Source organism: Setaria italica, chromosome VII, assembly GCF_000263155.2.
Source record: "Setaria italica strain Yugu1 chromosome VII, Setaria_italica_v2.0, whole genome shotgun sequence".
NCBI classification, from domain to species: Eukaryota; Viridiplantae; Streptophyta; class Magnoliopsida; order Poales; family Poaceae; genus Setaria; species Setaria italica.
The window spans coordinates 24,873,898-24,889,533 of record NC_028456.1 but is presented as its reverse complement, the minus strand read 5'-3'; the positions used below and the strand labels follow the sequence as shown (position 1 = coordinate 24,889,533).

The 15,636-nt window shown below is 46.7% G+C and overlaps 2 protein-coding genes across 2 annotated transcripts; both read right to left on the bottom strand.

The window, feature by feature from the left end:
• Positions 1-2,971: 2,971 nt before the first annotated feature.
• On the bottom strand, positions 2,972-4,897 carry LOC101784114 (protein G1-like4). Its single transcript, XM_004976166.2, has 3 exons — positions 4,651-4,897; positions 4,454-4,527; positions 2,972-4,048 (listed from the first exon to the last, which is right to left on the bottom strand). Exon 3 carries the CDS (start codon positions 4,035-4,037, stop codon positions 3,438-3,440), a length of 600 nt encoding a protein of 199 aa, XP_004976223.1. The 5' UTR covers positions 4,038-4,048; positions 4,454-4,527; positions 4,651-4,897; the 3' UTR covers positions 2,972-3,437.
• A 7,701-nt stretch (positions 4,898-12,598) lies between these two features.
• Positions 12,599-15,386, bottom strand: LOC101783710 (probable low-specificity L-threonine aldolase 1). Its single transcript, XM_004976165.3, has 9 exons — positions 14,813-15,386; positions 14,602-14,713; positions 14,312-14,362; positions 14,126-14,197; positions 13,885-14,017; positions 13,571-13,629; positions 13,384-13,481; positions 12,986-13,052; positions 12,599-12,884 (listed from the first exon to the last, which is right to left on the bottom strand). The coding sequence occupies exons 1-9, from the start codon at positions 15,253-15,255 to the stop codon at positions 12,801-12,803; spliced, it is 1,119 nt and encodes a 372-aa protein (XP_004976222.1). The 5' UTR covers positions 15,256-15,386; the 3' UTR covers positions 12,599-12,800.
• Between the last annotated feature and the right edge of the window lie 250 nt (positions 15,387-15,636).

Genomic DNA, 15,636 nt, shown 5'->3' with positions numbered 1-15,636 from the left:
AGTTTATGAATAATGGACATTTGCTTGCTATTTTGTGTGACAAACGTATGTGATTCCATTCAAGGCACATCAATATATAACACACTCACTGCTGGGGAAAGCGCCTTCAGTACTGGTTCCTAACTCCCATTTGGTACCGGTTGTGTAACAAGTATTGCTACTTCGGTACTAAAGGGAGGCCTTTAGTACCGGATTAAATAACCGGTACTAAAGGGGTATTAAAAAATAAAGAAATCCACCAATCGCCCAAGCCGCACCCCGCCGCCGTTTGCCGCTCCTTGCCCATGCCCTCTTGCCAGAGCTCTGCCGCCGCGCCCTCCTGCAGGAGCTCCGCTGCTCCTTGCCCTGCCGCTGCTACTTGCTCCGCCACGTCTGCCGACGCTCCGCCACCACGCCCTCCCGTCGGAGCTCCGCTGTTGCTCCTTGCTCCGCCACGCCTGTCGATGCTCCACCGCCGCGCCCTCCCTCCGGAGCTCCTCCACTCCTTGCCCCGCCACCGCTCCTTGCTCTGCCACGCCCTACCGACGCTCCACCGCCTCGCCGTGCCCTCCCTTCTTGCCTCTACCGCTCCTCGCCCCGCCGTCACTTCTCACCGGTGTCGCAGTGAGGGGCGCGTGGAGGGGAGAGGGGAGGGGTAGCTGTGAGGGGAGGGAGGGGCGCGCCTGGAAGAATGGGAGGAAGGGAGAAAGGAGAGGAGGGAAGAATGGGAGGAAGGGAGAAGGGAGAAGAGAGGGGTGAGGCCACCGTGAGGGGAGAAGGGAGAGAGGAGCGTCATTCGGGAGAGAGAGAGGGACCTCGTCGGGGACTAGCTATTAGGTCCGGTACTAATGCCCAGGTTAAAATGCAACGGTATTGAGCCTCAGGACGAATGCTAGTGACTGCTGCACACTTCGAATTAGCCAAGCAGGAATTAAAATAGTGGAGATGCAATCAGTTATAAAGTTTTCTCCAAGCTTAGATTAAAAACAGAAATTAACTAATGAAATTTATGAGACCTCGAATATAATTGTTCGAAACATAGACAGCTGAAAAATATTCATGAATTGCTAACTAACACAGAATTGCAATTTTACAGCAAAAGCGTGAGAGTATATGTACTAGCCAGCAGCATATATCTGTTGCTTTATTAAGCAAGTTAAGATATAGACGGGCACTTTTATTTTGCGCACGATGTTATATACATAATGGCATAGGATATGTATAGTGATGAGTTTGGACCTTGAGTGCAACAATTAATAACGAATTTAGGGACATGAAACTGTAGATTAATAGTTCCATGAGCTAGGTGACAACCCATAGAAGTTTAAGGATTGTTGGTGTCAAAGGGGATATAAAAAATAAAGACAAGGATATAGCAGCCAAAATGTTGCTCATTAATAATGATAAGTGCTCCAACATATATATGCCATTACTAACCTAAGACGGTAAGCTTATTATTCATCAGTTCATGACAAAATTGCTTATGAGAAATCCAAGAAAATTGTCCAATTCTTTCGAAGATTTAAATCAAAATTGTATAATAATCCCTTCGGTTAATTAGAAACTCAAGTGATGCATGTCTGGTGCTGACATGGTAACTAATTAGTAATGATGTATCATAATGTAATGAAAATATGTCTCAATGTGATTCAAAACGTTTATGATGTTATCCATAAGCAAAGTTTAAAAGTTTTACCCCATGCATTTGAACAATTAAATACTTTTAAAGGGAGGAATAATAGATAGTACATGCATATTTGGAAAATCGGCTCGACAATGAGGGCATATATAGCTACATTTCACTCCTTCCTATCTACTCCTATGTCTCTTCTTTTATTTTGATAAGTACTGAAAAGATGTTGATCAAGGTATGGGTTAGTTAATCAATTAATGTGCTTAATTCTAACAGAAATTTGAAATGGGAAACAATTATAAGTGAAAATTACAATGAATATGAATCAAAAATGCCATATGAATGTGCGGATTATTTCTCCATTATTGGATGAAGCACATGAAACTGCTTGGCTTAAAACATAAATAGTTAAAATACCCTGTACCACCGGATGCTGACACATTCTCATATGCAAACATAAGCTATAGTTAGATAGTTTTTTGCACTCACTGTTATTACTTCTGTGTTTGATCATGGACTCATGGTACATGTCAACATATGCAAGAAATGGCAATTAGTTATGTAAGAAGTAAGCTTTGCAGCTAGGAAGAAAACTTCCATGTATATCAGCAAAAGACACCACTGAGGAAAAAAAGCATTTAATGTTGTATGTAATATATTAACCTATGTGTTCGAACAATGTTTTGCTTGATAAGAATGTTTTATTTCGACACATGTGCATAACATAACTGGCAAGGAATTGTATTCGTTGGTTTTTATTTTGGTTCCTAAGTAATGAAAAGTTGAAACTATCCAGAACTATGTTGTAGAATATTTGTCCCCAAATGCCATAACTGTGGGTGCATGCACAATGATCTCAGAGACAAGTAGTCAATAGCAACTAAGAACATATACTAGCTAGATCACCAAGGGAAACCTAGAAAGGAAGTATGACCATGTGTTCCTATGCAGCTTCAAGTGCCACTAGAACATCAAATAGCAGAGCTAGCCCCCACGATGGGACGAGACTATTCAGAAACACATGGGAAAAGATCGATCGTAAAACAAAGGACAGCAAGTTGTAAGAGAAGAATAGCTCCAATTGGCACATGCATCCAGTAGTAGTACTCGCAAGAATGCACACATCCGAGGCGAGCCACAGCAAGAGCATCAATAGCGAGTAGTACATGCTTGTCCGATGCTCCTATTATTTGGTGCGTGGCACTGTGCCGCGCTCTCGCCGTGCAGGCAGCTGGGGCATGCACCATTCACATCGATCTCACTACCCAAGCACACTGCATCCCAGTACCATAAAAAGGAAACGAAACAGGAATCAAAACAAGAAACAAGAGATGCTCGCTGGTGATGGCCAGAACCGAATTGACACATGCATGCGTACTGTAGATGGAGGAGGCTTTTAAATCTTCCACAAACAGCAAGAGAGATCTCCGTATATGTATCTCCCTGTCCCTAGCTAGGCCTCAAATAAAAAGGACATACTGCTCTTGTTCAAAGTACAGCAAACACTTGCTCACTCCTACAAGCAAATAAATAGATTCGACGAACACCAAATAGCTCTAAAGCCAATGGAAACACACAAGGCAACAATGCAGTACACACGCAGCACCCACTACTGGTGCTAGCTTCTTCCCACGGTAGAGTGCACGGATCAGCGGCATCAAGCATCAGCCACTGCCATGCACACGCATGCATGCATTCATATGCGAATCGAATGATACATAAAATATATATGCTCAAGCTCAATCTGGCATACCGGCCAAATAGGAGAGCGTGCAGTAGGACGAGCCGTCGTCGGCCGATCAGATCGATCGATCGACGAGCTCGATCAGCAGGCGGCGCCGGCGGGCGGGGGTGGCGGCGGCTGGTGGGGGTGGCCGTGGAGGCCGCTGCCGTCGCCCGGCAGCTGCTGCGGCTTCTTGCGCTTCTTCTTCTCGTAGCTGACGCCGCGGGCGCGGGCCTGGTGCTCGCGGACCTCGCGGAGGTAGAGGCGGACGGCGCGCGCGGCGAAGGGGTTGGACTCCGGGCGGCCGCCGTTCTCCTCGAAGGCGGCGCGGAGGCGGCCGACGAGGGCGTCGAGGCTGCCCCAGGCCTGGCGGAGTGGGCAGGGGCACGGCGCCGGCGGGTTCGGGTGGCCGAAGAAGGGGCACGCCGCGCCGTGCACCTTGGTCTTGCCGAACTGGTCCAGGTAGCGGAGGAACTCGAGGACGTGGGCGCCGCTGCACTGCGCCAGGCTCAGCGGCGGCCGGTGGTTCCGCAGGTACTGCCCGAACGTGTTCCAGTCGCGCCGCTTCTGCGCCTCGTACCGGCTCGGCGACTGCGGCGTCATCGAGCCAACGGACGGCGACGCGCCGCCGCTGCTCGACCCCATGCCGCCGCCGCTGCCCCCTCCCGACGAGGGGCTGTCGGGGTTCGACGACATGTCCATGGATCAGCTAGCTAGGAGGAAGAAGAAGTAGAAAGAAAACAGTAGTGTGACTGAGAGCTGAAATGATTTCCTCTCTAGTTAAATCCAGTAGGGTTCTCCCTCTTACTGTCCCTCGATGAATGAAATGACCATTTGCAGATCAATATAATACTATATTGGCCGGTAAAGAAATACTCGATCCATAATCTCGTAAGCATGATGAGTTCAATGATGACTGCTTGTGTCATTGTGTGCACATGAGCATTATTGTAGCACAAAGTTGGGATTGGAGGGATCTGTTTGGGAGTTGGTGCTCATGGGAAGTTTGAAGTAGATGCACATGTATTTGAGATGACTAGAACAGATACATGTCTCTCTCATCTGAGTGTGAAAAAATCTTCATCGAAAAAAGAATAAAGAAAGGAACAGGCAGTTACCTTGGGTGGAGTTGGCAGCTGAGCTTGGTTCGTTCTCACAGGTGTGCGATTTGGAGGCTGGCTTCTTGAGTCTGCTGCACAAGATCCATGGAATTGAAGCATCAGAGAAGCAATGATCACATAAGCAAGAAGATAGGGCTAAGGATTACGAAGCATTGGAGTATAGCTGTTGGTTGATCTCATCTGTTGCTTCTTACTCTTTCGCAGTGGTGGTGGCCGTAGAAACAGTTGCTGCTGCTGGTTCACTCATAGGCCCATCATCTGGTGATGGGGGATCTGCAGGGAGAGCACCAGCTTCATCATCTGTTTGAAGGTGTGAGGAATTGCATGCTGCTGCTTCTATTTTTAGGGGGAGCGCAGGGGCTGGTGGGGGGTGGTGTTTGGCCTAAAAAGGAGAGATGTGAAGTGACTGAGACATGGAATGCACAGTGGTGACTCGGCTTGGGCTTTTCTAAGTGAAGGGTGGAAAAAAAGGACACTGGGCGAGAGGCGTGAAAGGTGACGTGACAAAAGCAATATTTTCTAAGTGGTGGGGGGTGTACGGCCTTGTAGAGGCTGTCGTCGTTTCAGCGCACGGGAGTTGATGTGGTGATTAGCGGCCCCTACCGATTGCTTTCACAGGTGCGATATGGTGATCTAATTATAGCAGCTTAGCTCGCATCTCAGATATAAAGTGATGCAGAGGTTCGATGGCGCAATTTCAAAACTCGAACTTAAAGTTCAACCAAGAATGTGAACATGATTTATTTGGTCTATTAGGCACAAAAATTAAGCTCTTGCCATACTTTTGTTTAATTTGTTTTAGAGAAAGGGTATTCTAATTTAATCACCACCGCGGAGCACGTCATTCATGTCGTCTCATACGTGCTGGTGCAATACGCACCGATACAGAAACCAACTGGCACGTATAATAATTAAACGTGCCCGAAACGTTTACATCACTGGTACGTTTAGTTAATCATATCAGTCGTACTTTTTACCGGCACATTTATTCTTCGTATCCTAGCCAGCTTGAATATAGACCGATTCCGATAGCCATTCAACGTAGCGGTGTGAATTTGGAATGATTAAGTTATGAATTTCAACCGTTCTGCCGCATTCGAGAGCGCGTTCTCTGCCTTCTGGGAAGGTGTACGTGCGGCGTGAATTAGAGAAAGGAAGTTGACGAAGTGCTTCATGTTCCACTCCAAGTTGAAGCGCTTAATCTTCGGCTCCAAGTATCGGTGCCATCTCTGTATACACACAATACCGATGAAGCATACTATTAACTCGACTGCTATTGGTTCTTTCTGGAGAGAGAAATTTTCTCAAAACCTTCATTCAAATAAAAATTTTGAATTATGAGAACTCTTCATGTACTCAAGCTCAAGCATAGACTTTCTGACTTCCACGAAGAGTTGATATTTCCTTCCTAACATCAGTAATTGAACCATTGAGCCAGGAAGTTATTAAACCTCTACTCTTCTGAACTTTCATATTTGTATGCGTTTGATCGGGAAATATATTCAAGTACTCAATTTGATCTTCTCGTAGATCCAAAACCTACTTGTAACCTCTCTTTTCAAATACTCGACACCTTTTGACCACTTGATTTGTTTCAAAATAATTGGCACTTATCAGAATATTATAGAGATGTTCTCGAAATACTTACAGATAATTTTATGAAGATATTTTGGTCATTTTATTCTTAAAAAGTGGAGTTCTTGGTAATTGTGTTTTGGTCAAGGTTGCCACGTATTTAGAAACGGAGGCCAGTACTTTCCTCTTATTGCCACATATGCTAGCTAGACCTTAGCACACATATACGCGTGATATCTTGTGTTACAGGAATATCGTCGTTGATTATTAATTAGAGCTCCACTGTAATATACACATACGGGCACAAGCTAGGCACGCCACAATAATCTGCTGCATCCAACATAAATTAAAGATCCAAGTAAATATTTTTCGCTATTGTCAACTCCAAGATGACGGCATGGCTACTAAACAAACACAAAACGTAACGGGAGAAATGCCTATTTTATCTACAGGATGATTTGATCGCCTGACTGATGTGCTAGTATTCGGTGCAGTACTCTAACGGTACTATCAATGACCAAAACCATAGGAGTTGGCCTCCTTTCCATGAAGAAAATAATTTATTAGAGGCCAACACCTTGTGACTTTGTGAGTTTCGAAGTTGGAGTACCTTCAAAGTTTTCCCAGCCGCAGGAGAAAATTTTCTTCTGCCCCGGTTACAGGGTGTGTGCCTATATTTTCTCAAATGTGTTTTTTAATGGTACGGTATATATGTCTGCGGACGTTGGAAAACTAATAAAAATACAGCATTGTAGTAAACTGTAGTGGTACCTCGTCATCCTGATTGCAGTCAACATGTTGCTAGTGGAAAGAGCTATCCTAGCGAGCATCAATGCTTAATTGCTTTTATTATGAGGTGAGAGTCAAACTCTATTAGTTCGGTGATAACTAAATCTAACTTTTTCTAAACATTATATATAAGAACGGAGAGTATATCTTGTAGACGTTTACTTTAGAAAAGGTCTCTAGCGCTTTACTTCATTTGGAAATAAAACAACAATATCCCTCTTAAATGAATAGGCGGTACTCCTGACAATGTTTCAAAAAAAAAAATAAAGGGCGTTGCTAGCGCCCGGACGTTTGATGGGAAAATTTCCCATCGGACGCTCCGTTGGTCCATCGCAACATCAAAAAATAATATCTACAGCGTAGAAAATAAACGTTTGCAATATAGAAAATCACCGTTTGCAACATCAAAAAATATGTTGAAAAAATTTATTAGCTATATGTTGATAATGAGGAAAAAACCCGCCGCAACATCTGTTTCTGTTGCATGGAACATTCAAATCTCTCATTGAATGTGCAACATCCAGATAAAACACTTGCAACATGTGCGTGAAACATATGCAACATCGCATCATCTAGATCTACTTTGCAACATCCACATGAAACACTTGCAACATTCTTCTGAAACATCTGAAACACTTGAAACATATGCTTGCAACATGCAGCAAACCCTGGTAAGAGGAGCACTGCACAGCGGGATCTGACGTTAGGAAACGGTGGAGGAGGAGGAGGATGGTGGCGGCCGGCGCGGCTCGCCCCCTGGCCGTGGGGGAGTGACGGCCCGCACCACCGGCACTCGAGTGGCGCCCGGAGCTCCTCCGGCGGCCGGCGCAGCTCTCCCTTGGCCGTGGGGGAGCAGTGGCCGGCGCGGCTCCTCCAGCGGAGTAGCTCCCCAGCGGCCATGCTCCTCCCCGGTGGAGCTCCTCCCCCGTCCATGGCCCGCATCTAGGGTAGAGCTCGGGTCACGCGGGAACATCGGCGCGCCAAGCGACGCCGTGGGCCAGCGGTGGTTCGCCGTCTTTGCCTTCCAAGCCGTCCTCTTGGTGCTCCACCTCGTGGTATCCCTGTGCGGCGGCCGCCTCCCACTCCTGGCCTATGCAGCCGCGAGCCTCCTCGTGCTAGCCCTCCTCCTCACCGCACGAGGGAGCGGCACCGGAGGAGCGGCAGCCCGCACGGCTCGCCCATGGCCACAGGGAGCGGCGGCCTGCGTGGCTCGCCCCTGGCCGCGGGGAAGCGGTGGCCCGCGCCCGGCACCCTTTCGCATCGCAAGAGCAGCAGCCGGCACCAAGCCCCTAGCGCCCGGCCTGCCACCACAACTTCGCTGCTTGCTGCTCTTGGGGCAGAGCGGTAGGCCATGGATAGTTGCGCCTAGCCAGGGAGCCGGCGGGCCGAACGGATAAGGAGAGAAAGAACAGGAAGAAAAATAGCGGCTGCAAAAATCAACAAAGAGAAGCTACTAGTCGGCAGGTTGAGTGGTGGGATCCTGCATCCGATTTATTTACCAGGCACCGAACACCCTGAGGTTAGCATTTACTAAAAATAAAACAACAATGAGTTCTCAAAGAAATTCTTGCTTATGTTTAAATAGATGCCATGCATCGGTTAGCTCAGTACTCCTATATTGTATTTTATAAGTTGAACATATATAGTGGCAATAGTTTCTTGAAGTGACCCGCACGAAAGAGGCATTACTGAAACACAGCTAGGCAGGAATCTTGCTAGGCCCCGGCAAGTTAAGTGCTATGACAATAGCAACGCAATCAAGAAACAGTTGCACATCGGGAAAAGAGTTAGCAACTTGAGAGCAAGGGCATGCTTCATTATTGGTGCCATGCCCCTAGCTAGGGCCAAGCCCATGTGGAACTTTAACCAAAATTTTCGAAGAAATTGACGAGAGTTGATCCCAGGATCTCCTTGGGTTTCACGTTCGAACTATTTCAAATACAAATAGTACTCATCATAGTACAAACATTAGAGCACTGGTTCACGGTTAAAATAATGGAGAGACGATGTATATCACACTGGTGCTATCTCATCAATTATTGTGGTCCCCTACATTGTAATGCACAAGGCTATATAGTTATTTTTAAAAAAAGAAGTCTATATAGTTAAAGCCAAAAGAATAATAATTCACAGGACATACAATAATAATTTAGACTCAAGAATAGCCATAGGTACGGTGGAGTTTGAATATTATGTAAGAGAGAACTTGGATTACATTGATCTAATTTTCTTGTTAATGCAAATATCACTCACAAATACTGGTAGATTAGCGGGCTGGGTCAGAGGCTTTAAACATTTTATATCCTGTTTTGTCATAGTTTTCTGAAAACAGTGGCAACAAAAAGCCATATAGTTTGTTTTCTAAAAAATATATCTGTTTTCTTATGTTTGGAAATAGCTCTTTGTCACCTGGAGCTGTAGGTGGTTCCAAGGGTTTGGTTGTTCGTCCGCCCATTAATACAGAACATTGTGATAGGCAAGGCTTGGGGTGCCTATTGTGACACAATATGTTTTTAATTAATTCAAAATCAGTTTGATTTCAATTGCTGCTTCGTCAAGTTTTAGTGATTCATTAATTGAACACAAGGTAGCTACGCAAAACATTTATGCGGCCATCGCGAGATGTCACTCTTGGTGAAAGGACGTGATGAATAAATGTAAGGACCATGGTCCCATTAGGTCATTGTTTGTAATTTTGGTGATTGAGTGACAACATAATTATTGGAACTAATGGCTTTTATAACATGTACCTTGTAGGTTTTATAATCCTAGGAATGCAACAATGTCTAAATGATGGTATTCTTGATATCCAAATCATGGTATTCAAGTATCCAAGCCATGGTATCTAGGATATTACTTTATGGTATTCAAGCATCCAAATAAGTTTAGAGCATCCAAATGACGGTATTTTTGTGCTCAAATGGCGGTATTCAACTTAGAAAATTTAGTACCACTGGATGAACTGATGGTCCGTCGGAGCAACCATCAGAGCAAGCGTTGGAGCAATTGGTACAACTGAGAAATCAATTTGAGTTCCAGGAAGCACCGAATGATCTGACGGCATGATTTTTACCAGCATCGGAGCAATTCGTAGAGCAGAGAGAAAAAGATTTATAGTACCGGATGATTCGATGCCTTGCAAAGATGACCGTGGGACAAAGCATATTTAATTTGAAATCGTCCAGAGAGCTTTCGGGCAAAACTCCTTCGGCACTGGACATTCCGATGGTGCATCGGATGAAGCGTCGAACAAAGCGTTGGAGGAATTTGGGTAGGGTCCAACAGCTATTTGCTATAGATTAAGATTTTAAGTTATTTCGAGCACCGATTCTTTACCATGAAGGTTGAAGAGAGCCCATATTGACAAGAACATTTCACAGTCACAGTACCGCTTAGCTCGCATTATCTCATCCCAAACAAAGGGCATGGCGGCATCGGATACAAATGGAGACCTATGATTAGCGCTCACGCGTCTTCCCAGGCGATCTACAGCGTTCGGTCTCCACAACTCCAGAAGCGAAAAGCTACCACGTAGAGATTCGAGAACATGACATGATGGGAGGCCTCTAGCCTGTAATATAAGTGTTTCTAGGAGGGCCCTGCTTCTTCTTGACGTTTAGAAAGACGGCCAATCAGGCAATCAGGCAATGGCAATGACTTGGTGATTACTCGGTGATGGCCACCTGTCTGCGTGCTTGCGTTTGGGGACGGGCGGGAGGCACCGATGAACTGGAGCTGGAGGTTCCCTTCCCTTTCGCCAATGGAAGCAGCGCCGTCGTCTCGTCTGCACGCACGTACGCACGGGCCTTGAGCCCTTGACTCACGTTGTCATCAGTCGCAGGCAGATCGGACGACGTCAATCTCTTGAGCGCGCCTTTACTTCAGTGCTGTCTGACCTGCCAAGACATGATGTAATTAAAGAAAACACGAGTCGAAATGGTAGTACTCGATCGAGGAACAGCACCGACCAAGGTGGACGTATACGTCAAAGCTAAAAGAGAATGCCGATGCCATGATGGTTCGTGATCCCAATTCCCAACCCAGGCGGTGCTAATTGAAGGGAGAAGTTTTCAGCTGTGACAGATCGAGACTCGACGGAAATCAAGATTTAGTAGAGGCGGTACTGGAAGCTTTCTGCCGACAAAACGTTGGTGTGCAAGTGTTTTGCCAGTTGCCACACACGCACTGCCATGCAATGCACCCACCTGACTGGCTGTCATCCTCCATGTCTCAATTCTTTCTTCCTTCCTTCCTTTTATTTTTTTCTGCGAAACATGTCTCAATTCAATTAATGTGGCGTTGGTGTAGGCAATCCGCTTCTGTCTGGTGATCAGTTTGGTAACTCACGGCAAGACGATTACCATGCCCTCTCAACACGAGATCAGATCAAAAGGAGCAGTTCAAAAAACAGAGAAGATGCAGTCATCTTTAGGAAATTAGGATTTGAGATAGTCGCATCAGGCCCAGAGCAGTTTTTACCCGTCACTCACTACTACTACTACTAACCGCCGCCGGGGGCGGGCCTAGAAGGCCAGAAGCGTCCCCGGGCCTAGCTAAACGGCCGAACCAGCGCATGGCCCATGAGGATGAGGCCACTGTTTCCGCGGCGGCGGGCGGCGACGCGGGCGGGGGGCCACCGCACCGTACGGGTGCGCCCCGCGCCGGCGGCAGCGAGATCGTGTGGCGCCTCTCGTGATCTGCCGGTCACGAGACTTGTACGCACGCACCCTTCCCGTCGGGGCGTCGGCCCCCGCGCGCCCGCGCCCGAGGCCGTGCCCCCGTCCCGTCACGTCTGCGTTCCGCGCGGTGTTCCGGGCGATGGATCCAGGCATCTGGCCGGCCGGCCGGCGCAGCGCTGTGGCGCCGATTGAGACGATGTCGCGCGCGCCGCCCGTGCGAGCTCGGGCGGCCACATCGCCCGGCTGTCGTCGATCGGGTGTGGTGGTGTGCCGAGGCGTATCTGATCAACGCAACGCAAGCCTCCGGATGGCCGCGTCTGCACCTACTGCTTGCAGCACAGTGAGTCAGTGCCTATGACGCTGATATTTCCCTGGGTATGTGTTAGCGCACGCTGCGTGCCACGCAGGATCCTGTTCAGCGCTAGGGCACAGCGGGGGCTGTAGCGTGTACACGACAGAACTTGTCACTGCCTCGCTCACTGGTGTGGTGTGGCAACAGGGATCGGAGCGCAGGAACATGGTGGCGAGGAGGAGCTACAGAGACGACGAGCATCTTCACAAGCGACACAGCAAGTGGGTTGTACCGGAGGCATCAGCCATCAGCAGGCGACTAGGGGGTCTAGCTAGCTTGGTGTGATCTCACCGCTCAGGTACGATAGAACATACTACCTGATAGCAGCAGTTCCTGTATGCATGATAGGCTTTTACTAATTCCTAGACCTAAACGATCTCAAAAGGAAAATCTAGACCCAAACAGGGAACATGTTACATGCTCATTAAAGGTCGTCAAGCATAAAGCCTAAACGTGGTTCGATCATCGCGGCATATGTTCTCCAGGCAGAGCAAAACACATCCATGTTTCATGCAAAGAGTAGGGGATGGTACCGATGTTGTTTGGCGGCCCATGATGCTCACTCCTAGCATTCGACAGATACCCTGATAAGCCCAACACTGTTCTACCGGAAGCTGTGTATTCCCTGGAACGTATATATTCAGCATTTGCAACGCCTGGGCTTTACCTTTACTTTTCATTGTTTTCCCTGTCTGCATACAGTGCTCTGTTCTAATCTTTTCCTTCTGATATCTATTTGACTCCTAATTTAGGAGAAGATTTATTTTATCTCCAGCAAGTGAAAGCTGGTAAAGCAATTCTGGGAAGGTTAACTATGAAACAAGAATGTACAGGTCCAAGCAAAGAGTGAACAGCAAACACTTATTCTTCAATAGCTAGCGTCGATCGCAAACAAGCCGGGGCACTGAGCTGATACATCAGAACGGTAGAAACGAACTGAACTAGTGTTCTAGTACCCGTATGAGTTTTTGGATGTACCATCTGCCAAATGCTCGATTTTTGCACCACCCGTCAGCAGTTCTTCAACAACTTTCTGAAAACAAAAGATCATATCAATTCCCACTCACACTGCCACACACAAATTGGAACGTTAATAGTGAAAAATAGAAGGGGCGCAAGCTTTTGTTTGCATACCTCAAAACATGTCAGTGCATATTGAACATCGCTATCTGAAATATGGTAGTGGAGGACAAGCCTGACACTGCATAAATGTAGGGGGGGCATATGGATAGTTATAATGATGCAGTATAATGTGTATGATCTGTATTTCAAAAAAAGGCTGATATTGCTAAACTTAGTTTCAGTAAAACTAGGAATTGTGCGTAAGATATGCTAGCGAAGGTAACTAGAAGTATGTTAAGACAATAGCGTCAACAAATGCTAAATGTTGACTAACAAATAATGGATGGTAAATCTTAAAATGCTTATCGAAACTTCACTTTTCTAACCTGATTATTCTAATTAAAAAATACTGAACGTGCTAAATCTTATTTTTAAAAAAATCCTGAACAGCAAGGAGGATGGAACTTCACCTTTTTGGACTCCTTGGATTTACATGCACATTGTGCTTTTCCAGGATTTGACACAGCTTGTAAGATGATATGCGTGAATCCACAATGTCAAAGAACACCTTACAAAAGCATTGCATATGTTATAAATGGGACAACAGTTATATGGTGAGAAATGAGAAAATCTAATAACATGATCTAGCAGGCTAACCATATTAGTCTCGACTGAAGTCGAATCCACTGTAAACTGTTCCATCTTATTCAGTCCCTCTAAGTGAATGAACAAGAGAAACAAGTTCAGGACATGAAGTTGAGAAGTATTTCGATTTGTTTTCCAGAAAATGCAATGGAACAGTGTATTTTCTCTTTGTATTAAGTAGGATGAAAAGCCGAGGAAACAATGACTGAAGACAACTTAGAGGGAATTAGTTTTTCTTTCTGTGAAAAATCATGGTGGTAGTTGAAGACTAGTGAGCAGTGGATATCGAAATGAAGTGAAGTTAAATTCCAGAAAAAACATGAAACCTGCCAAAGCTTTAGCCCTTCTGTGGTCATCCGCAAGCTTCTCCACAGAATCGCGAACGGCAACATGGGCAGCAGCACAGAGAACTCCAACCTGCCTCATTCCACCACCTAGGGTCTTCCTAAGAATTTTGGCCTGAAGGTATTGTTCAGATTTCCAATATCACTTGATCTTTGCGGTTCTTTTCTTTTTTTAAAAAAAACATATCTGCAATTTGGAACTTAGAAATACAATTGATCGGACCTTGTCAATGAAGGCCTTTGAACCAACAATAACTGATCCAACGGGGGCGCCTAAACCTTTCGATAGGCATACCTGCAGTTTAAGTTTCAGAGGGAAATAGAAGCACCAGCATACAGGTGTGTATCTGTAGTACATTCACATGTAAGTAGCTAGTGTGAGCACAATGCTCAGCAAATTGGAACATACCGAAACTGAATCAGCAGCTTTCACAAGTCTGCCTACAGGAACTCCAAGTGCCTGGCACAGTGAACAAAATGGATTAGAGGCTGACGCATGCACACACACATATATATGTTTAAATTACTGTAAGTGAAAAAGATGCAAGTATACTTCGTACTTATATCAATGGGTCTTTTTTTCAGATGTCAACCGTCTAAAATTGATATCTGAAGAGTGAAGACAGAAAATGAAACTAGTATTGCAGATAGTATCAGAAGCAGATTGCAAAATTGCAGCACTTGCACCGTACTACTCACCACAGAGGCGTTAAAAATGCGAGCTCCATCAATGTGGAGCTTCAGGCCATGACTCTTGGCAATTTCTCCAACCTTGTCAGTGTATTCTACAGATAAACATTTTCCACCCGAACTGTAGAAACAGAGGGAAACATACGAGTTAGATTAAAAAAACAACCGTATTTTCACCAGCAAGATCCAATCCCCAACGTGTAGTTCTTGGGCAACTCACTTGACATGTGTGTTCTCCAAACAGATCAGCCTGGTGGTCGGGTAATATATCACGTCCGGACGCCTGATGGCAGCGACGATCTTGTCGATGTCCATGGTGCCGTCGGGGTTGCTCCTGACGGTCGTGGGGTGCACGCCGCCGATGGTGGAGATCCCCCCGTTCTCGTAGAGGTGGATGTGCGAGTCGTCCCCGAGGATGACCTCGCTGCCCCGGACGTCGCAGTGCACGAGGACGGAGACGAGGTTGGCCATGGTCCCGGAGGGCACGAACAGCGCGGCCTCCTTGCCCATGAGCGCCGCCATCTCCGCCTGGAACCGCCGCGCGGTGGGGTCCCCGTCCCGGACGTCGTCGTCGACGTCGGCCGCGGCCATGGCGGCGCGCATGGCCTCCGTGGGCTTGGTGATCGTGTCCGACCGCAGGTCCACCACTACGTTGGTCGCCATTCTTCCTGCTCTGCGCGACGGCGCCGCTGCAACTCCGCCAACGCAAACCGCTCCGCTGCGGGGGCAGAGGATCGGGATGAAATGGACTGGCAGCTCGCTAAGGATCGCGAGTCATGGAATTGGTAGGGAGTACTGGTTTAGTACCAAACTTTGTCAGATAATGGTTGCCTTCTGTTTGAAAATCGACAAAATCTTCACGCTTAATGATGACGCGGAGTGCAGTTACTGTCTACATTCTGTTTGAAACTTCCTAATTAAACAGGACAGCGAAGCCGTTCGCTGCCCAGGACTGCACAGCCTGCGGGCCCAAACAAAGAAGAGTTGGAACCAAACAGATGGCAGAGTGGGATACAGATACACAAGACACAATTGTATCCGCCC